At 42.5% G+C, this 22584-nt stretch overlaps 1 protein-coding gene across 2 annotated transcripts in view; it reads left to right on the top strand.

Annotated features, from left to right (window-relative positions):
- The window catches only part of EMCN (endomucin), a 183872-nt gene that overhangs the window by 27028 nt on the left and 134260 nt on the right, over positions 1 to 22584 (top strand). For both annotated transcript variants that reach the window (XM_040330027.1, XM_040330016.1), the window contains exon 3: positions 20610 to 20681. In XM_040330027.1, the coding sequence (XP_040185961.1) occupies positions 20610 to 20681 (72 nt within the window). The remainder of the gene's footprint in view (positions 1 to 20609; positions 20682 to 22584) is intronic.

Consider the following 22584-nt stretch of genomic DNA (forward strand, 5'->3'; position numbering starts at 1 on the left):
GCGCTTCCATATATTTACGCGTAGAATATGCAAATGAGCTAGATACGCCGATTCAGAAACGTACGTCCGCCCGGCGCATTGATTTACGTAAGGCTTTTTTCGGTGTAAAGTTACCCCTGCTATATGAGGCGTAGCCAATGTTAAGTATGGATGTCGGGACAGCGTCGATTTTTCCGTCGTTTACATCGTTTGCGTAAGTCGTACGCAAATAGGGCTGTGCGGAAGTTACGTTCACGTCGAAAGCATTGACTATTTGCGACGTGATTTCGAGCATGCACACTGCAATACGTTCACGGACGGCGCATGCGCCGTTCGTTAGGAGCGTCAATTACGTGGGGTCAAGGCTCATTATAATACAACACGCCCACTGCCTGGACAATTTGAATTAGGCGGGCTTACGCCGGCCCATTTACACTATTCCGCCGTAACTTAGGACGCAAGTTCGTTGTGAATAAGGTACCTGCCTCACTAAGTAACGGCGGCGTAGTGTATCTGTATCTGTATCCTAAAGATAGGCAATTCTATCTGAATCTAGCCCTTCCTGTGCAACCAAATACTGAAAAACATTTTGGGATTTTACTTTTTCGTTCTATGACGTCAATAGAGTAAATAGGTATTTATCTTAATAAGCTACAATAATATGAAACATTACTTGATTAGACGTAGCAGTGGTATATTGAACTTTATAACAACTGATGATGCATGAATCCTGATCTTGCAATAATAGTCATATATTTTAATGGTTTTCTTCCTAATTCTATTTTACTACCTTTCCAAATGCTACTACTAGTAAATCTTTGCTATGATTATGTTGTACGAATCTGTTCCAGAGACAATTAGTTTGGTCTACAGATCATTTTTATTTGAAACATTTGTTCAGTGTTTTTGTGAAAAATAATGCCTGCTGGAAATAGGATTTTATTTATAAGCAGTCTAACCATAAAATGATTCACTATTTAACTGATGCATTAATCCGGTATTTTATGGACATTTTCCATCCACCCCAAAATTAAAGCAAATTTTGTTATCCAATTTGGTTATCCAAATGGTCCTGTTACCTAATACCTCAATATTTAGGTGAAGTGAAAATAAAGTGGTTGCCTATTACATCTAAATGGCAGAACAAGAATATAATTGGCAGTTACCTACAACAGCTTTTTTATTTTACTGTAATTGGCATACTTGCCTCAATCTTTTTAAGTTCTATTCTTCATTGGTATAAACAAAAATCATGCAGAATGACAATTATTCTGGTTATGTCATAGGCAACTAAGACAAAATATTCTCTTTTATTTTATTTTTTTATATTCTCTCACCGAAGTACTAAATGTTATTTTCATATTAAACTTGTATGTGTGTGTATGTATGTGTATATATATATATATATATATATATATATATATATATATATATATTATGTAATGCAATGCAAGGGTGTGACCTTTTGTTGGTGGAGAGCACAGAAGTGCACATTGGCACAGTGGTGGCGAGTGTTGAGGCATGCATCAGTTCAGTTGTAGTGAGAGCAAAGGCAGGCATTGGTACATTGGCAAATAAAGTAGGCTATGTGGGAGAAGTGATGAAAGCAGGAGAGAGGATTGAGGTAAGGTATAAAGGTGAGAGTGGAGGTTGGTGTGCAGGTGTGGTATGGGCAGAGAAGGATAAGGTGGTGAGAGGGAGAGTGCAGGCACAGTGATCACAAAGAGGTGGTGAAAGGGATGGTTGTTGGTGCCATGGTAAGTGGTGCCTCCATGTGGACCTGTCAGCTATAATTCGAGACACAGTCTTCCCAGGCGGCAGCAGCAGTCATGTGGGGCTGGGTTGGTGGTGGGAGTTGCCATGCTGAAAATTAGATTGCCTAGCTTTAGTGACAGTGCTGCTGATCGCCTTAAATATGCTAAAGCTAGCAGCACTGACTGTTCAGGAAAGACCCAAAAGTCTGTTTTTACAGGAGTCAATCAGTAGATTAACTTCTGTACAACCAGCCTGCCAATACATGGATTGGAATTCAACCTATACTTGCTGTACTGACTGAATATCAACTTGTGGGTGGCCAGCTTAAAACTACACTCACCAGCAACTTTATAAGGTACACCTTGCTAGTATCAGGTTGGACCCCCTTTTGCCTTCAGAACTGCCTTAATTCTTTGTGGCATATATTCAAGTTGTGGGAAACATTCCTAAGGGATCTATGTCTATATTGACATGATAGCATCACACAGTTGCTGCAGATTTATTTGCCGCACATTCATGATGCCAATCTCCCCAAAGGAGCTCTATTGGATTGAGATTTGGTGACTGTGGAGTACAGTGAAATCATTGTCATGTTCAAGAAACCAGTTTGAGATGATTTAAGCATCTGGCAGGAGAGAAGTGCAAGGAAGTCGGCTGCGGTGTGGCGGAGGAGGACCAATTGAGTCTTGTGTTGTGCTCCTTTGAATTTTCTTGTCAAAAATGAACATCAAATTGAACCCACTTGCAAATATGTTGGACAGTCAGGGATGATCGGTGCAGCGGGGGACAACTGCAAGCACTGATCTCCCTGTATCAGAGGCATAACTCGTACCTTCAAGGCCCCGCTGAAAGAAACCATGGAGGGCCCCCCTGACCACCCACCCATTGGTCCTGGGGCCCTTTGCATCGGTCTCAGGGCCCTTCCCTCCGTGCCTGGGGCCCTTCCCACTGATACCGAGGCCCTTTATTATGGTAACACAGTGGGACTCTTTCACATGTTCTGAAAATGGCCCTCTTCTTGCCATCTTGGCCCCCCCCCAGGGTGGTGGAAAACAAGAGATATATCACCAACACACCAGGGAACTGCATATAAGGGTCCAATGTAATGGCTTAACTACTAGGGTTGCAAAGGTTGCACTTGCGACCAGGCCCTGGTGTTTCACCACTGTTTGGGTTCCCAACTTCCTCTTGCTGCCCTGCCCCTGCTATTGACAGTGTCGGTCCAACATCTCTGTCTTCATGGCAGCAAATTAGGATAGACATCAGAGAGGTGTCTGCATGCATTTACCAGGTATTTTTAAGTGTATGAAATGCTTTGCTAACACATTTATATTGACCTGTATGGAGGAATACGTGTTTTTTCACCTCTTGAGTACCACCCTTTGGGCACCTTCTGCTAATGTCGTATTTGGTGAGCATTCATTCCGAGCATGCGTGTTTGTACTTTGGACTTTTGTCTGACACACTTGTGTACACACTATAAGAAAATCTGACAACAGACTGTTGTCCGCGGATAATTTATAAGCCTGCCATCCAACATTTGTCAGCAAAAAGTTGGATAACAATTGTCTGATTTTAGGCCAGCAGTCTGTCATCACAGAATTCCCGTCGGAAAATACGATCGTGTGTACGAAGCTTAAGAGTGGGGTGCCAAAATTGCAAACATGTATTTAAGCATTTAGAATACTTGCCATTTCAAAATAATTTTGGAAAATTTGAAAAGAGCAGTGCCTTGACTTATACAGGCGGTCCGCTACTTATAAACATCCAACTTACAAACGACTCCTACTTTCAAACGGAGGGAGACAACAGAAAGTGAGAGGAAATCTACCCCTAGGAAGGGAAGTTCTCGCCTGTGAGATTTATTATGGGAAAAAAGTACCTCCACTGATGCTTTATCACCAAGGCTCGTTTGCATAACAACCCAACATTTTCAAAATCCAATTGTCATTGGGAGAGAAAGTAAGATGAAATCTACTCAACAGGGGCAGAGAAAGCAAAACAAATGTTACAGGGGTGATGATGACCCTTTCCTATGCTATCCGAAAAGCTTAAAAATCGTTTTTGTGGCTAAAGCTACACCTAAAAAATGTACCTGTTCTGGCTTACAAACAGATTCAACTTAAGAATAAACCTACAGGCCCTATCTTGTTTGTGACCCGGGGATCCCCTGTATACGGTACATAATTAACACAATAAAACTCATAAAATACATCTAGTGGAGTTTCTTTTGCTCTAGTGACATCAGATCCCAAATCCAAGTCAAATTTTCAATATGGTTTCTATCAGCCAGAAGCCACATTCCTTACATCATTACTACCGTGTCACAGCTGCCTCCTGCACATAGGTCAGATCCCTCTTTATTCCCACAGTGATCATTCCACAGAGATAACTTTCTACACAATGGTGAGAAATGTGTTATTCATGGAGATTAGACAGGACTCAAACTCATGACTTCTTCCACATTATAAGACTGCTGTGCTGCCTGTACAAAGAAGGTGAAAACTGTAATGTTCATTCTACTGCAGGGTTTATGTACCAATGTGTTACTAATTAGATACTCAGGGCCAGATTCACGTATCTGGGCACATCTTTGTGCGGGCGTAGCGTATCCTATTTACGCTACGCCGCCGCAACTTAGACAGGCAAATGCAGTATTCACAAAGCACTTGCTCCGTAAGTAGCGTAGCTGGTAGGGGGCGTGTTGTATGGAAATGAATCGTGACCCCACGTAAATGATGCGCCTAACGAACGGCGCATGCGCGCGCATGCTCAGTATTACGTCAAATTTTCTCCGTAAATTACGCCGGCTCCATGTTTAGTCAACATGAACGTAACTTACTCCCATCCCCATTCACGTAAGACTTATGCAAACGACATAAAATACGACACTGTTCCAACGTTTCCGACATCCATACCTTAACATGACTTACCCCTGCTTTATGAGGGGGTAAAGTTACGCCGGTCGTACACCTTACGTAAACAGCGTATTTTAATATGCCGGGCGCAAGTACGTTCGTGAATCGGCGTATCTAGCTCATATACGGAAGCGCCCCTAGCGGCCAGCGTAAATATGCACCCCAAGATACGACGGCGTAGGACAAATTCTGGCGTATCTGATTCTTTGAATCAAGGGCAGAGATACAACGCCTCACATTCGGACTTACGACGGCGTATCTGGAGATACGCCGTCGTAAATCATTTGTGAATCCAGGCCTCAGTATTCCCTATTAGTTGGAATACTACTATTAATTGTTTATGTATTTATCAAGCTGCAAACAAATTTCAATTAGATGAAAGTATTGAAGTTTGGATTCAAAGTTGAAGTGTACATGTATAAATAAATTTAATTTTATTTAATGCAGCAAAAATAATACAAGTTTGGGAAAATACACTCAAGGCAAACAGCTAAACACAATTGATATATATATATATATATATATATATATATATATATATATATATATATATATATATATATATATATATATATATATATATATATATATATATATATATATATATATATGTGTGTGTGTAGCGCCTATGTACCTTACAGTACTGGTGCTAGTGAAATTTAAGGGCAGATCAGAGTGTAGTTAAACTCTGATCCAGATTGTTAGTAGCAAATTGCGGTCTCTGTCTCAGCTTGGCTGTGCTGTGAGCCCATTAGGCTGTGCTGGAGTGTTCTTCCAACCCGAGTACTGCAGATAGCAGCAGTGGAATCGAGGTTTGGGTGCTCTTCCCAGCAGCCAATCACGAGGGTTTGTCCTCGCTGTGCATGCTGGGGAGGGGTATTTATGGGACAGACGCAATTGGTTCTGGGTCTTCTTCGTCCAGTGTGGCACCCACCTTTAGGGTGGCCACATCACGGAGCCCCGGTGTTATGGCCTACCTGGCCGGGGCTTGCATGCCACGTGGTGTTCCTGGGTTCCCAATCTGAAGATCCCAAGCTGTACTGCTGTTCGGTGAGGAGTTAGTCTGAGGAGCGCCATTGAGAAGCTGGCGGTCCAAAAGGGCCTGGACAAACCACCGGGGATCGAGGTAGCCGGACACCGAGAGATTGATCACCTGTCGGTCGGTACCTGGGCGGCAAGTTGAAGGAGATCCAGACATAAATAAAGTAAGGAGGCATATCTCCAATAATCCAACCCAGAGGGGACCTGTGGCAGAGGTATTTTCTGAGGCTCATTGAGAGGATTCTGTGGCAGAGACTTTCTCCCAAGTTCAAGTTCACCAAGGAGGGTCTGTGGCAGAGACTAATTCCTAAAATTGTCCGAGTGATACTCCGGCTGCCAGGTCAGTGAGAGAGGCTTGTCCGGGTACACTAAATCCACTCTGGCGGGAGTGGTAATGAGAAGTGTTACGTTTGGGAGCAGGACTGTTTCCTATCATTACGCCTGAATCTGCTATTCTTCTATCTTCTTTACTTTCCTCACCACAAGTTTACTGTTTACTGCAAAGAGCACCTGTCTGGACATTCCTTCTACTACATGCAATACGCATCATTCACCCCTAGGAATTTCGGAGGAGCCACGAGGTAACATGGCGCCCAAAAATCCAGCAGCTCCTCCGGGTGTAATGCTACATATATAATATTGCAGCTTACCGATTCTTAAATGTGATGGCTACATCAGTTCTCTATTTTAGGCTTTCTTTTACGTTGTATGTTCACCTGGTGATTCTGTCAGTAAGTCTGTTGTTTTGCAACAGAACAGGGGTGGTTGCAATGATTAGCTTTTATTTATTCATGTGATATGAATAAATATGCTGCTATAACTGCTTGTGTAATTGCAGTGTGAGCTGGAGTACATCTAACACTCCCCTTCCCCAAAATAACAATGCTGCTGTCCAAAGGTGCCCCCGTTCTCCTTCATCCAGAGTGAGGGCACTCTAAAACAGGAAGTGTGTTACTGGCCTTATAACCAGTAAAAACTGAGGGGAAAAGGTTTTTAGGCGACCACTAAGGCCAAAACTAATGCAGCCACCACAGTTAGAAGGGAATAACTGTGGGGAATAGTGTGGGCGTGTACTAAACCCCCTGAGCCTCATGAATGGCAGAAGTTGAATCCATGCAGCAGGCTGTATCTATTGGCAGCCCTGCATTAAGCAAACATAATGACTGCAAGTGGGAGAATCCCTGGAGACCTCCTGCAGACAGGGCCGGATTTGCCACAAGGCCACCGAGGCCAGGCCTCGGGGCGGCAGTGGTGCAGGGGCGGCACGGCCGGCGCCGCTCCTGCGGTGACATCACGACTTTCGCGGCCGCCCCCCCGCATTTACATGCGGCGGCCCTTGCTTATTAGGCCGCGGTGAAAAGACAGGCGCGCGGCGCGCAATTACTTCATGGAAAAAAAAAAAGGATCCAGCGGAGGCGGAGCCTAAAGCTTTGCCTACCCTCCTCTGCGCCGACTGCGCGGCCTGGGAGCAGGGGGACTCTGTGAGAGAAGAGGGGAGGGGCCTCTGACCCGGCAGGTATCACTTTCACTCTGCTTGTACACTGTTGCTGATGCCCGGGTCAGAGGCACCTCCCCTCTCTGCTGTATACATTCGGAGAAGAACTACTAGCCCCAGGGAGACCCCCCTGCCTGTGGACACCATAGAGCTGCCGATCGCCACCTCCCACCTCCACCTGCCAGGTACAGGGGAACCTCTGCAAGGGGGGAGTCAGCTGTTTGGGGACCCTGATGTAAAAGGGGGGCTCTCTGGGGACAGTAATGTAAGAGGGGGGCTCTCTGGGGACACTAATGTTAGGGGGGGCTCTCTGGGGACACTAATGTTAGGGGGGGCTCTCTGGGGACCCTGGTTTAAGGGGGCTCTCTGGGGACCCTGGTTTAAGGAGGGGCTCTCTGGAAATGCTGGTTTAAGGGGGGGCTCTCTGGGGACCCTGGTGTAAGGGGGGGCTCTCTGGGGACCCTGGTGTAAGGGGGGGCTCTCTGGGGACCATGCTGTAAGGGGGGGCTCTCTGGGGACAGTAATGTAAGAGGGTAGGCTCTCTGGGGACAGTAATGTAAGAGGGATGGCTCTCTGGGGACCCTGGTGTAAGGGGGGCTCTCTGGGGACCCTGGTGTAAGGGGGGCTCTCTGGGGACCCGGGGTAAGTGGAGGCTCTCTGGGACCCTAATGTAGGGGGAGACTCTCTGGGGACCCTAATGTAGGGGGAGAATCTCTGGGGACCCTAATGTAGGGGGAGGCTCTCTGGGGACCCTGATGTAAGGAGGGAGGCTCTCTGGGGACCCTGATGTAAGGAGGGAGGCTCTCTGGGGACCCTGATGTAAGGAAGGAGGCTCTCTGGGGACCCTGATGTAAGAGGGGCTCTCTGGGGATTCCCCCATGTGATGGTGTGTGTGTGTGTGGGGGGGGGGGGGCAGCATTAAAGGACCCGGCCTTGGGGTGGCAAAGGGAGTAAATCCGGGCCTGCCTGCAGAAACTAAAGTTCTATGGGCACACCAGTTAAAAAACTTGGAATATACAGTAAAGTACATAAATATACAGCAAATGCTGAAATACGTGTGTACAAATAGGTATCCACATAGTCTAGTCTTTATCTAGCTTAAGGGGAGGCACTCTGGTCTGAGAGTAGGCTCTCATAGCTCTAATGGAATTATTTTTCTGCCTTTTCTCACATAACCTGTTGCATCACACATGCCTTTAATGGAGCTGATATGTGCAGGCTCCCAAACTGACCGCCAACACAGACAAGCAGGAAACAGATGATTAACTGGTCTGGGCTCCCAAACTCTTGTGTGATCTAATCAGCAAGACAGACAAGCCAGAAAGATATGATTCACTGATCTGGCCATAACAGGTGCTCAGTAAATATTGCACCTCTCAGAAATTCCAACCTGGGTATGTCAGAAACACGGATTCCTTTGTAGAATTCTCTCATTGAATACCCTATATGCCCAAAAGTTTGTAAACACCTGGTCATCAAACCTATTTGAGCCTGTTGGACATTCAGCTACAAAACCATGGACATTAACCCCTTCAATATAGCACACTTTCACCCCCTTCCAGGCCAAACCAATTTTCAGTTTTCAGCTCTGTCACATTTTGAATAACAATTGTGCAGTCATGCAACACTGTACCCATATGATATTTGATGACAATTTTTTTCCCCACACAAATAGAGCTTTCTATTGGTGGCATTTAATCACCACTGGGTTTTTTATTTTTTGTCATACAAGCAAAAAACAATTACAATTTTGAAAAATATAACATATTTTTTTTAGTTTCTATAATTTTATTTGCAAATACATTTGTTTTCTCCTTCATTGATACGGCTTCACTGATGGGCACTGATAGGTTGCACTGATGGGCATTGATGAGGTGGGACTAATGAGGCATCACTGATGGCCTCTGATGAGGAGGCACTGATGAGGCTGCAATGATGGGCACTGATAGACTTCACTGATGGCATTGATGAGGCGAGACTGATGAGGTGGCATTGATGGGCACTGATGAGGCTGCACTATTATGTGGCACTGATGGGTACTAATGAGGAGGCACTGATAGATGCGGCACTGATAGACAGCATCGGTGGGCACTGATAGGCGGCAATAATGGATATTGATAGGTGGCACTGAGGAGGAGGAGGCACTGATAGGCAGCACGATGAGGAGGCACTGATAGGCGGTACTGATGGTCACTGATTGGCACTGTTGTGGCTGCACTAATAATCGGAACACTAATGCTCAGTACCCTGATTATCAGTGTAAAAGTCCCCTGTCCCACTTATCGGTCTCCTCTGCTCACACTGTGACAGTGCTTGAGGGAAGGAATGCCATTAACCGACAAGTTGATTTACTGTATGTGTGATCAGATGTGATTGATCACATGGTACAGGGCTGATGTTTATTGGTCCTTTACCACCGATCTGTGATCAGCTGTATCCAAAGGAAACAGCGATTACAGAGTGCATTGGATGCGTGCCCCAGGGGGCGTGGTCCTGGAAGCACGTCCATGGATGCCCTCCCAGAACTGGATGACCGCACTGTAGCCATCTTTTGGTTATAGTGTGGTCGGGAAGTGGTTAATATGGAGTCTCTCTCTTTGTGAATGTAACAACCTACACTTTTCTGGAAAGACTTTCCAGGGGATTTTAATAGTATGTCTAGCCACCCAAATGAGAATTTGTGAGACCAGGTATTAAGGTTGAAAGAGAAGACTTGGCATTTGAAATCATCCCACAAATGTTCAAGGGGATTGTCTGAAATGTTTTTATATACTTTAGCAATACCAGTACCCTTCACACTTGAACTTAGTATATTTGAGAGGTGTGCACATATAGGGCTAGATTCAGATAGAATGGTCTATCTATCCGCCCGGCGTAACGTATCTCAGATACGTTATGCCACCGTAATTTAGGGCTCAAGTTCTGTATTCAGAAACAACTTGCGCCCTTAGTTACGGCGGCGTAACGTATCTGTATCGGCGTAAGCCCACCTAATTTAAATGTGGATGATGTGGGCGTGTTTTATGTATATTAACTGTGACCCCGCGTACTTGACGTTTTTTACGAACGGCGCATGCGCCGTTCGTGAAAAAATCGCAGTGCGCATGCTCGAAATTCCGCCGCAAATCGGCATTGCTTTTGACGTGAACGTAAATGACGTCCAGCCCCATTCACGGACGAATTACGCAAACAACGTAAAAAATTCAAAATTCGACGCGGGAACGACGGCCATACTTAACATTGGTACGCCTCACTTACGCCACCATATAGCAGGGGTAACTTTACGCCGGGAAAAGCCTAACGTAAACGGCGTAAATGTACTGCGCCGGTCGGGCGTACGTTCGTGAATTCGCGTATCTAGCTGATTTACATATTCTAGGCGTAAATCAGCGTACACGCCCCTAGCGGCCAGCGTAAATATGCAGTTAAGATCCGACGGCGTAAGAGACTTACGCCGGTCGGATCTAATAGAAATCTATGCGCAACTGATTCTATGAATCAGGCGCATAGATACGACCGGCCCGACTCAGAGATACGACGGACTATCTGGAGATACGCCGTCGTATCTTGTCTGTGAATCTACCCCATAGTTGGTGTATTTTAGACTGAATTTTGTTTGACATAATGAGTGAATAGTGTGATATTTTAATAAACATTCTACTTCTCTATTAAAGGTTAAATATCTAAGATGGAAGCAGCCAAATGTTATAATTTCCTCTGCACGTTTACATATTGTTTAGTAATTGTTGCTTCCTGTTAACACATTTAGCTTAATGGATAAAAAACATTGCCTAAACAATGTAAGATCTGAAAAGAAAAAGTGTTACCACAGTTCAAAAAGACACCTTTAATGACCCTGTATCTGAAAAAACACAGCAGAGTGGAAAATACATTATACATCAAGTGAAAAAGCAAATCAACATGTGGGATTTGTTTAATGTGCTATTTGTAACTTCAACATAATATTAACCACTTCAGCCCCGGAGGATTTGGCTGCACAATGACCGGGGCCACTTTTTGCGACTCTGCACTGCGTAGCTTTAACTGACAATTTCGCGGTCGTGTGATGTGGCTCCAAACAAAATTGACGTACTTTTTTCCCTACAAATAGAGCTTTCTTTTGGCGGTATTTGATCACCTCTGTGGTTTTTATTTTTTGCGCTATAAACAAAAAAATTGTGACAATTTTAAAAAGAAAAAAAGACAATGAGCCAGATTCAGGTACAAATACGTTACGCTGCGGCGGCGTAACGTATCCCATTTACGTTACACCGCCGCAAGTTTACAGCGTAAGTGCCTGATTCACAAAACACTTACCTGTAAACTTGCAGCGGTGTAACGTAAATCCGCTCGGCCCAAGCCCGCCTAATTCAAATGGGGCGGGCACCATTTAAATTAGGCGCGTTCCCGCGCCGAACGTACTGCGCATGCTCCGTCCGTAAAATTACCCGACGTGCATTGTGCTAAATGACGTCGCAAGGACGTCATTGGTTTCGACGTTAACATAAATGGCGTCCAGCGCCATTCACGGACGACTTGAATTTTCAAATTTCGACGCGGGAACGACGGCCATACTTAACATTGGCTAGGCCACCTAGAGGGCAGCCTTAGTTTTACGCAGCGTATCTCGACGGAAACAATGTAAATTTAGAGTGACGGGTAAAGCGTACGTTCGTGAATCGCCGTAACTAGTCATTTGCATATTCTACGCCGACCGCAATGGAATCACCACCTAGCGGCAGGCCTAGAATTGCAGCCTAAGATCCGACGGTGTAAGTCAATTACACCTGTCGGATCTTAGTGAGAACTATGTGTAACCTGATTCTATGAATCAGGCGCATAGTTACGACGGGCGGATCACAGAGATACGGCGGCGTATCAGGAGATACGCCGTCGTATCTCTTTTGTGAATCTGGCCCAATATCTTTTACTTTTTGCTACAATAAACATCCCCAAAAAATATATAATTATTTTTTCCTCAGTTTAGGCTGATATGTATTCTTCTACATATTTTTGGTAAAAATCGCAATAAGCGTATATTTATTGGTTTGCGCAAAAGTTATAGCGTCAACAAAATAGGGGGTAGTTTTATGGCATTTTTATTATTAGTATTTTTTTATTAGAAATGGCGGCGATCTGCGATTTTTATCGTGACTGCGACATTATGACGGACACATTGGACACTTTTGATGCTATTTTGGGACCATTGTCATTTATACAGCGATCAGTGCTACAAAAATGCACTGATTACTGTGTACTGGCAGTGAAGGGGTTAACCAGTAGGGGGCGAGGAAGAGGTTAAGTGTGTCCTAGGGAGTGATTCTAACTGTGTGGGGGCTGGGCTTACTGTGACACAACACTGATCACTGCTCCCGATGACAGGGAGCAGACGGTCAGTGTCCTGTCACTAGGCAGATCAGGGAGATGCCTTGTTTACAAAGGCAGCCCACTTTTCTGCCGCTCCATGACACGATCGCGGGACACGGGCAGACATCGAGTCCGTGGGTCCCACGGGCATGATTGCGGAGCTCGTGGCTGGCGCAAGACAGCTTTTTTAAAGCAACGTACGGGTACGTCTATATGCGCACAGGAGCCATTCTGCTGATGTATATCTTCGTTACATGGTCGGCAAGTGGTTAGAAAATAAAAATAAATGTTTCGTTGAGAGAGTAGGAAAAACTTGGCAATCCACAGGTCCTAGCAAACCTGTAAAGTCTACCAATAGCAAAATGTTTTCCAAAAAATTGTCAGGTTCCCATAATTGACCATATGTAGTATGTCTGAGCCACACAGCATCATTAATTGCTAGGACACAATCAGCCAGTAGTGCCCACTGCCCTATCAACCAATGACACTGTGTGGCACAAACATATATGGTCAATTACATCAGCCATTACTCTGTTGTATACATTTAGCTGTATTATTGGTTGCTAAGCCAGCAGTGGCTGCCAGCGCCCTAGTAACCATGAGCACTGAGTGGGAAACTGTCATTCATTTAGTTGCAATAGTAATATCGCCACTATTAAATGACTTCCTGCACAGCCAGAAATTTGCTGCGGCAGAGGGCAAATGAACCAAAGTGTGATTAGCTAGAGTTGGGGGTGATCCCGACATTGCCCCTCAACTTGAACCTCATCCCTACATGAAATGTAGTTTAAATAAAAATTTTTTTGAAGGGTGAAACAGTTCTGTACAAATTTGTATTTGCGGTGCATTTAATTGGTTTTATGCAGTTCATCATTTGTGCAGTGATCATGGTTTCACATTAATATCCTTACCTCTATGGCTAAATCATGGTATGGGATGCCAACATTTTAAAATTGTTTCCACCAATGCTATTTAACATACGATGTAATATAATATTGTACATTAAATTAAAAATAATAGCAAGAATGTTCTTAAATGCAATGTAATAATCATAAAGATACTAATTAAAAATTCATTATACAATAAAACAGTACAAAACTGATGAAAATTGTCCTGAAGACATACTTACAGAAACTCCACAGGTAGAACAAGGTTAAAATTGCATTTTAAAACATTAACTAGCACTAATATAAAATAATAATATACATAAAAGTACCATAAGTCTTATTTAACAAATAAGTTACAGTAGTCACAAAAAGATAACAAAAATATAATTGTATCGGTATTATGCACAGATAATAGTCTAGCTTCACATAGAGTTTATATAGATATTTATTTATTAATTACAATAGAACTACAAAGTTTCTGGAATATAGTAAAAAGAATAATAAAAAATGTAATTGTTATACTCGTACATAGTTTGTAATGAAGATGTGCCATAAGTATATTTCTAAATTTATGTGGAATGAATAACAAACAGATTTTAACAGTTTTATAGCCACGGTATACAGCAGGGTTTCTCAACCAGGGTCCCATGGAACTCTGGGGTTCCTCCAGAGGTTGCTAGGGGTTCCTTAAGCAATGAACAATTTCTGCCTCTTAGATAAGTTCCCACTGACACCATTAATCTTTTTAGCCATTTGTAAGGGGGTAATTTCTCCCAATGACCACAAGTGTAAGGAGCACTCGTCCCACTGACCATCACACTAATGCAGTGATGGTGAACCTTGGCACCCCAGATGTTTTGGAACTACATTTCCTATGATGCTCAACTACACTGCAGCGTACATGAGCATTGTGGGAAATATAGTTTCAAAACATCCTGGGGGGCCAAGGTTCGCCATCACTGCACTAATGTATCATGAGTTGTAGATATAGTCATTTTTAGCAGGGGTCCCCTGAGACCGGACCAGTTGAGAAAGGCTGGTATACAATATCATAAAGAAAAGAAAATAGTTACACCAAAAGTGCCATATTTAGATTTTAACATTAAAATTTACATAGCAATGAAAAAAAAAATGTATGTTCAGAACATGCATTCTACACAATTTGTAATTGTACCACCTACAGGTATGTATTACCTCTCCGAGATAACAATATTTATCTTTAAAGCCCTTGTAACGAGACCCTTGCTCGCTCGCTTCCGCTCTCCCGACACTCCTCTGCTACTTTTGAGTCAGCTTGCAGATCGCAACGTCTGATGGTTCAGTCATCCAAGGCTCTGGGATCTGAACTACAGCTATGTGCCGTTCGGGATCCATTAGAACAAACACCAGGCAGGCTGTATGTAAGTTCAAACAGGAAGACCTTTATTGGAAGTACACAACACACTTTTAAACAGAATTTGGAACATCCCGCCCCCAACAATCGCTTTCCTATTGGTCAATTGTAAAGTACATGGAGTTCTCTTTCAGGTCCTCATAGGCATGCAAATGAGGACTTGAACATGAGTCAGCAGGGATTGGTCCGATAGCTTGAATGGAGGGACTGTAATGTGTATTGAGACAGAAGCCCCAGGGGGCAATCAATGTACACAATAGCCAGACACAGAACAATGGAGCCGTCTGGAGCTTTAAGACAGGGAAGAAGACCCCCCACTGTGTAACAGATTTCAAAGAGATACACTTCATCATTCCAAGGTCCATGACAGCCCTGTACACACGATCGGTTCGACTGAGGAAAACGGACCGATGGACTGTTTTCATCGGACGAACCGATCGTGTGGGGGCCGCATCGTTTTTTTAGCCATTGGTAAAAAAAAAATAGAACCTGTTTTAAAATTGTCTTATGGTTAAAAAAACGATAGAAAAAACTGATCGTCTGTGGGGAAATCCATCAGTAAAAATCCATGCATGCTTGGAAGTATTGAACTTAATTTTTCTAAGCACGTCGTAGTGTTTTACGTCACCGCGTTGGACACGATCGGATTTTTAACCGATGGTGTGTGGGCAAGATTGATGAAAGTCAGCCTCATCGAATATCCAATGAAAAAATCCATCGAAATAGATTCCATCAGATATCCGATCGTGTGTACAGGGCATCAGCCTAGTACACACAATCAGAATATCATACAAAAAATACCGCTTTAGAATCGATCGCACGATAATCTGATCGGTAATACACAGCTTTCGTCCAAAATTATCCTAAGGAACAAAGGCAAAAATGTTTCTTGTACTTTTAATCAGTACAGTTTTCATCTGAAAATACAATACAAATACATTACATCACTTCCAAAACATTTTTTTACGTATGAGAATTTTCATACTTTAGTAACCTATTCTTTTTTAATATGGACTATCATCCAAAAAAAAGGGATCATCATTCATCCGATAATCTAATTGTGTGCACTAGGCTTTACTATGCCTTCATCTGCTTTTATCTCTAAAAGGATGGAGCCACCTTTGTTCAAGCATCAATCAGGGTCACAATCTGCTTCCTGAATTGAGATATTTGCTCGGAGATATGAATCATATTAAACCTGGTTGGTGTCTCTGCCGTCCTTGGCTGTGTTTACAAATGTTTGACATGGAGCATCTCCTCTCACAGCTTTTTGTAACTTGCTGCAAATATAAATGGTACAATCTGATCACTGGGGAAAGGAGAATGAGGAAATGTTTTCTCCTGCCTGTAACAAAATGATGGGACCAATTTTGATTAATTGATTCATAAATGATATAGAGATTGACATAGATAGCACAATTGCAGTGTTTGCTGCCACTATAGAGCTAAGCAGGGCAATAACTTCTATATCTGGAGGAAAAGAGATTTAACCTCCAAATACAGATAGGCTTCTTCACAGTACGAGTTGTGAAAATGTGGAATAGATTCCCTCAAGAGCTGGTTCTGGCCAGCTCAGTAGATAGCTTTAAAAAAGGCCTGGACTCTTTTCTAATTGCACAAAATATGCAGTAACTGGATACTAAAATATTTAGGTACATTTTATCTGGGGAATAGCCAAATCCCAGGGGGATCAGTCAGGATTTTTTTCCCCTACTGAAGCAAATTGGATCATGCTTTATTGTTTTTTTTTTGTTTTTTTTGCCTTCCTCTGGATCAACTGTGGGTTTTCGATTTGTGTGTGTGTAACTATGTAACTTCACAGCAGGATATAGAAACTTTACAAGAAAAAGCTTGGAGGGTCTAACTTTTCCACACTCCATTCAAAAATGTTTTGCCTTTACACACACTTTAATGATAACATTGTTTTTTTATTCACACTATTGCTGTGTATTGGGACATGTATTAACCTCTTCAATACCGGACACTTTCACTACCTTCTTGCCAGGCCAATTTTCAGCTTTCAGAGGTGTCACACTTTGAATGACAATTGTGTGATCATGCAAAACTGTACCCAAATTAATTTTTTTAAACAGATAGAGTTTCTTTTGGAGGTATGTATTTGCTAAACAAACAAAAAAAGACCAAACATTTTGAGAATTATTTTTTTTTGGGAGTTTCTGTTAAAAAAAATTGCACATAAGTAATTTTTCTTCTTCACTGATGTGTACTGATGAGGCTGCGCTGATGGGCACTGATGAGGCTGGACTGATGTCCACTGACGAGGCTGCACTCAGGTACACTGATGTGCACTGATGAGGAGGCATTGATGAGGTGACACAGATGGGTACAAATAACCTGCACTGATGGGCACTGATTGGCAATGATGGGGCTGCACTAATAATCAGGGCACTGATGGGCAGTGCCCTGATTATCAGTGTAAACAATATACTCACTGTGCCCTGTTAGATTTGCCTTTCACCAGCTCTTCTCTCCTCACTCAGAGACAGCATGTGAGGAAAGGAATACCAATAACTGGCAAGTCTGTTTACGTGTGACCAGCTGTGATTGGACACAGCTGATCACATGGTAAAGGGCTGCTGTCATTGGTCCTTTACCGCAATCTTTCCAGATCAGGACACAGTGTCACAGAGCAAGCCCAATTTGCGCACCAGGGGGCACGAGACAGGTGCGCATGTAGGAGGATGTCCATGGACACCCTCCCAGAACTGGAGAGCCATGCTGTAGCCATCTTTCGGCTATAGAATGGTTGAAAAGCGGTTAATTCTTTTGTGCGGATATATGATGTTAATGAAAGGTCAGTAAGAGAAAGATAGAAGTTACTATTTATCATATGTAAATTACCTCATATGTCATGAAGTACATCAAACTGTGCAGTCTCAAGGGTTTGTAGCATTATTAGGAGATGCAATAAAAGTGGGCTGTAAAGCTAGTTTTCTGAAATTTGATCCCACATCCAAAAAGGTAATTACCTGAAAATGTGGCTTTTGTTCACTTCAAACAAGTTTTGCATTCTCATAGAAGTCAGGTAAAAAGCATCTGTCAAGAAATTCTGAGTGGTTTTAGAAGCATCCTAAACATATGCAATATGTCTGTTGACATAGTCCAAACTGTTTTGGCTGAACATACACTTTAATTGGCTCTACAGTAGAACTTGTGACCAGAAATCAGACCATACGTTCCAACGTCCCACTAGAGCAAAGACTTGTTACATACCACATTAATAATAATAATTCAGTTCTGAAAATTAATTGTTTTTTTACTTCTGATTTTATCATGTCTCTAACTGTCTGGTGGATGAACACCCATGGAATTAAGGGCCAGTTCACACCAGATGCGTTTCCATGCAGTTACGTTTTTTCTGCACCAATACAGTCACCGGAAACTGACTGCATGGTGTGAACTAGAGCCATTGGAATACATGGAAAACACTGTGCATTCATATTTAGTGCAGAAAAAAGTGTGCACGGAACTGAACGGAACTGCGTCTGGTGTGAGCTGGCCCTAAAAATGTAGCACCTTCCTTGTTAGGCTGCTACCTAAATTAGGTTTTTGGCTCCTTCTGTAATCAGGGGAGCAGTAATTGTTTAGTCTGGTCTGTTCAGGGCTTTACAAGCTGGGAGTTCGATTGCTTCCCCCTGCCTCCAGAAGAAGTTTCTGGAGCTTAAGGAGGGATAATTTAAATGATCAACCTGAATATTGAACAGGGCCAAGCCAATTCCTGAAGAGGTGTGCCCAGATGGTGGCTGGGAGGTTGTTAAATAGTCTTGAACCCTGAAGAGATAGGGCCAGATCCACAGTCAGCGGCGTAATTTTAGGCAGGCGTAGCGTATCGTAGTTACAATACGCCGCCGCAACTTTGAGAGGCAAGTGCTGTATTCACAAAGCACTTGCCTCTAAAGTTACGGCGGCGTAGCGTAAATCTCCCAGAGTAAGGGCGCGGAATTCAAATGATGAACAGGGGGGCGTGTTTTATGTAAAATAAGCTTGACCCCATGTAAATGATGCTTTTTTCGTAGGGTGCATCCGCGCGCATGCTCAGTATCACGTCGAATTTTCAAATTAAATTTTGCCCGCTCAATGCCGTGAACGTAATTTGCGCAAAGCCCTATTCACGAACATTTTACGCAAACGACGTACACGACGGAAAATTCTATGCTGGCCTGACGTCATACTTAACATTGCGTACGCCTCATAGAGCAGGGGTAACGTTACGCCGAAAAAAGCCTTACGTAAACTACGTAAAAAAATGCGCCGGGCGGACGTACGTTTGTGGATTGGCGTATCTAGCTCATTTGCATACTCTACATGGAAATCAACGGAAGCACCACCTAGCGGCCAGTGTAAATATGCACCTAAGATCCGACGGCGTACTAAGACGTACGCCAGTCGGATCGAGCCCACATTCAGTCGTATCTTGTTTTGTGGATACAAAACAAAGATACGATGGGGCATCGTAGAAATTACGTGGCGTATCAATAGATACTCCGGCGTAATTTCTTTGTGGATCTGGGCCATAGTCTTTTTCCCCACCAGGGATGGATCTGTGAGCTTTGAGGGCTGCTTTCCCTTGAAGAACCACTGTACTAAATGCTGGATCTCTCTATTAAGGGATCCAGTCTGATGTTGTAGTAGCTTTAGATCTTGTGAATAAGGGGCCAGATTCACATAGGAGAGCGGCGGCGTAACGTATCGTAGATACGTTACACCGCCGCAATTTTTCATCGCAAGTGCCCGATTCACCAAGCACTTGCGATGAAAACCTACACCGACGGCCTCCGACGCAAGGCGGGCCAATTTAGATGGGCGTGTGCCATTTAAATTAGTTGCGCTTCCGCGCCGGACCTACCGCGCATGATCCGTTTCCGAACTCCCGTCGTGCATTGCGCGCCGTGACATCATTTTTTCGAACGGCGACGCGCGGAGCGTAATTCCGTATTCCCGGACGGCTTACGCAAACGACGTTGATTTTTAAATTTCGACGCGGGAACGACGGCCATACTTTAGACAGCAATACACTTGCTGACTAAAGTTAGGGCACTTAAAACGACGACTAACTTTGCGACGGGAAACTAGACTAGCGGCGACGTAGCGAACGCCAAAATCCATCGTGAATCGCCGTAACTCCTAATTTGCATACACGACGCGAACTCCCCCCAGCGGCGGCCGCGGTATTACATCCTAAGATCTGACAGTGTAAAACAATTACACCTGTCGGATCTTAGGGATATCTATGCGTAACTGATTCTATGAATCAGTCGCATAGATAGAAACAGAGATACGACGGTGATACCACTGTGAATCTGGCCCAAAAACCCCAATCAGAGATATCTGCTTCATTGTTCCCAGCTTTGAGACTTTAAACTATTCTGGAGCTATCAAATGGTCCCCAGCTGTGAGACTTTAACTAATTTGGAGCTACCTCATGGTCGAAGGACCAAGAAAGAGTGTCCTCTGCCAATTGTTCTTAAGCATTTTGGAGTATCTTATACTCCCCTAAATTCCTAAGCTGTTTAATGGAGCCGGAGTGAATGGACTGTTGAGGTGTGCCTGGCTGCCTCTGCACTAATTTGGGAAACAACCTGCTGAAGTGGCTCCTTGGGGGGCAGCACTACAACAAAATACTCATGCATGCATGATAAAAAGGACAGCTGTTTTGTTATTCCAGGGGAAATAGATAAAAGTGTAAATGTGTTGCAAATAATGAATTTCAACAACTCATTTTATTTACTTTTTCAACTTCTTTTCCCTTGCAGGTCTCCAGAATTCAAGTATTACTGTAAACAGCACTCCACTGATTTCTAATTCATCTACAGAACCAGTCAAATGTAACTATACTTTTTGATAGTTCATAAACATAGTATTGTATTCTAACATTTTATGTTCTGTTGCAACTTTCAAATCTTTTCTAGTGCTATAAATGAAAGTTGTTTTTAAGAGACAATTTTGTAGGAATTTATTCTATTTGCATATTTTATACTATACAGGTCAATTCTGTTATAGAATAATTAGATATAGAAGTTGATTAACTAAGGGAAAATAGGCTGCCCACATTGTAAGGGAACTTTCCCTTAGCTTAGTGCATGTGGTGAAAATTCACTTTGCAAAGAATACCAGATCATATGCAAGGGGAAAATAACAGTATTTTTGCTTTTACATGATTGGATGATGTTGTTAATCAACAGAACTTCACCTCTTTCACTAGGTTAAGGGAAAATGCCCTTGCAATGTGCAAATTCCCTTGCAAATTAAACAGCCTATTTAATTTTAGAACATCAATTCCTTACTGTATGTCAAACCCACAGCTGTACCTCATCTATATTCATAGGATTCCATATCCATAGCGTAATACCTAAGAGAAGTTAGAATGAAGTTACTATAATTTGTCATTACTAAACATAAATTTCCAATGACAATAAAATAGCAAAAAGTAATATGCTTGTAGCATACTTGATAGAAATAAGTAATTCAGAAAGTCCTAAAGCCATAGACAACCAGGCAATTAGCATTTTAGGAGCTGGTTAGTAATATCAGCCTTCATACATCTCTGTACTGGGTGGCATAGCAGCTGTGCAGCAGTACAGTAGCTGGAAAACGAGTAGGAGCTGGAGTAGTTGGAGCTGAGGAAGTTACTTTGATGAGTAGCAAACTGTCTTCTACTTTACAGAACAAGTCCAGTTGAATGTGACTACTGCTAACTATATTATAATCTGCATAAATAAACCCCCTTCATTTAGATATGCTTTAAATATTACCCCATTCATGCATTAAACAGATTATTAGGAATTATTTTATATACCCTACTTTGGTGTACGTTTAATAAACCGCGATAAGCCGAGATCACGGCTTATCACAGAGCATTGCCAGTTTAATAGACGGAGATAAGAAGCAGAGAACATGTTCTTCACTTCTCATCACAGCACATGGCTGTTTTGTCACAAACGGACAGTTTAATAAACCGAGATCTGAAGATTTCACAGCCCTTCCACTGAAATATCTCCCTTCCAGATTCACCAGCTCAGAGGTGGAGAATCTGGGAGAGAAACTGGTGTGATAAGAGGAAGAAGGCTTATTTCTTCCTAATATCAGCACCAGTGGGTTAAAAATTAATTAATTAAAAATAATATTAACAATATATATACACACACACATACTTGTGTATATAGATACTGTATATATGTGTGTATATATACACGTGTGTGTGTGTGTATATATATATATATATATATATATATATATATATATATATATACACACACATGCGTGTGTATATAGATACTGTATATATGTGTGTGTATGTATATATATATATATATATATATATATATATACACACACATACACACATATATACAGTATCTATATACACATGTATGTGTGTATATATATATATATATATATATATATATATATATATATATGTATACAAACATATATACAGTATTTATATATGTATACACACATATATACAGTATTTATATACATATGTATACACACACACACATATAAACAGTATTTATATACATATGTATACACACATATACGGTATTTATATATATATATACATATATACACATGTATACACAAACACATGAATATATATATTCATGTATTTGTGTATATATACATATATAGGCCCGGATTCATAAAGCACTTGCGCCGACGTATCTCGAGATCCGACGCAGTGCGCGTAAAGTCATACGTCCGACGTAAAGTTATGCCCCATAAAGG

Source organism: Rana temporaria, chromosome 1 (assembly GCF_905171775.1).
Source record: "Rana temporaria chromosome 1, aRanTem1.1, whole genome shotgun sequence".
Lineage (NCBI taxonomy): Eukaryota > Metazoa > Chordata > Amphibia > Anura > Ranidae > Rana > Rana temporaria.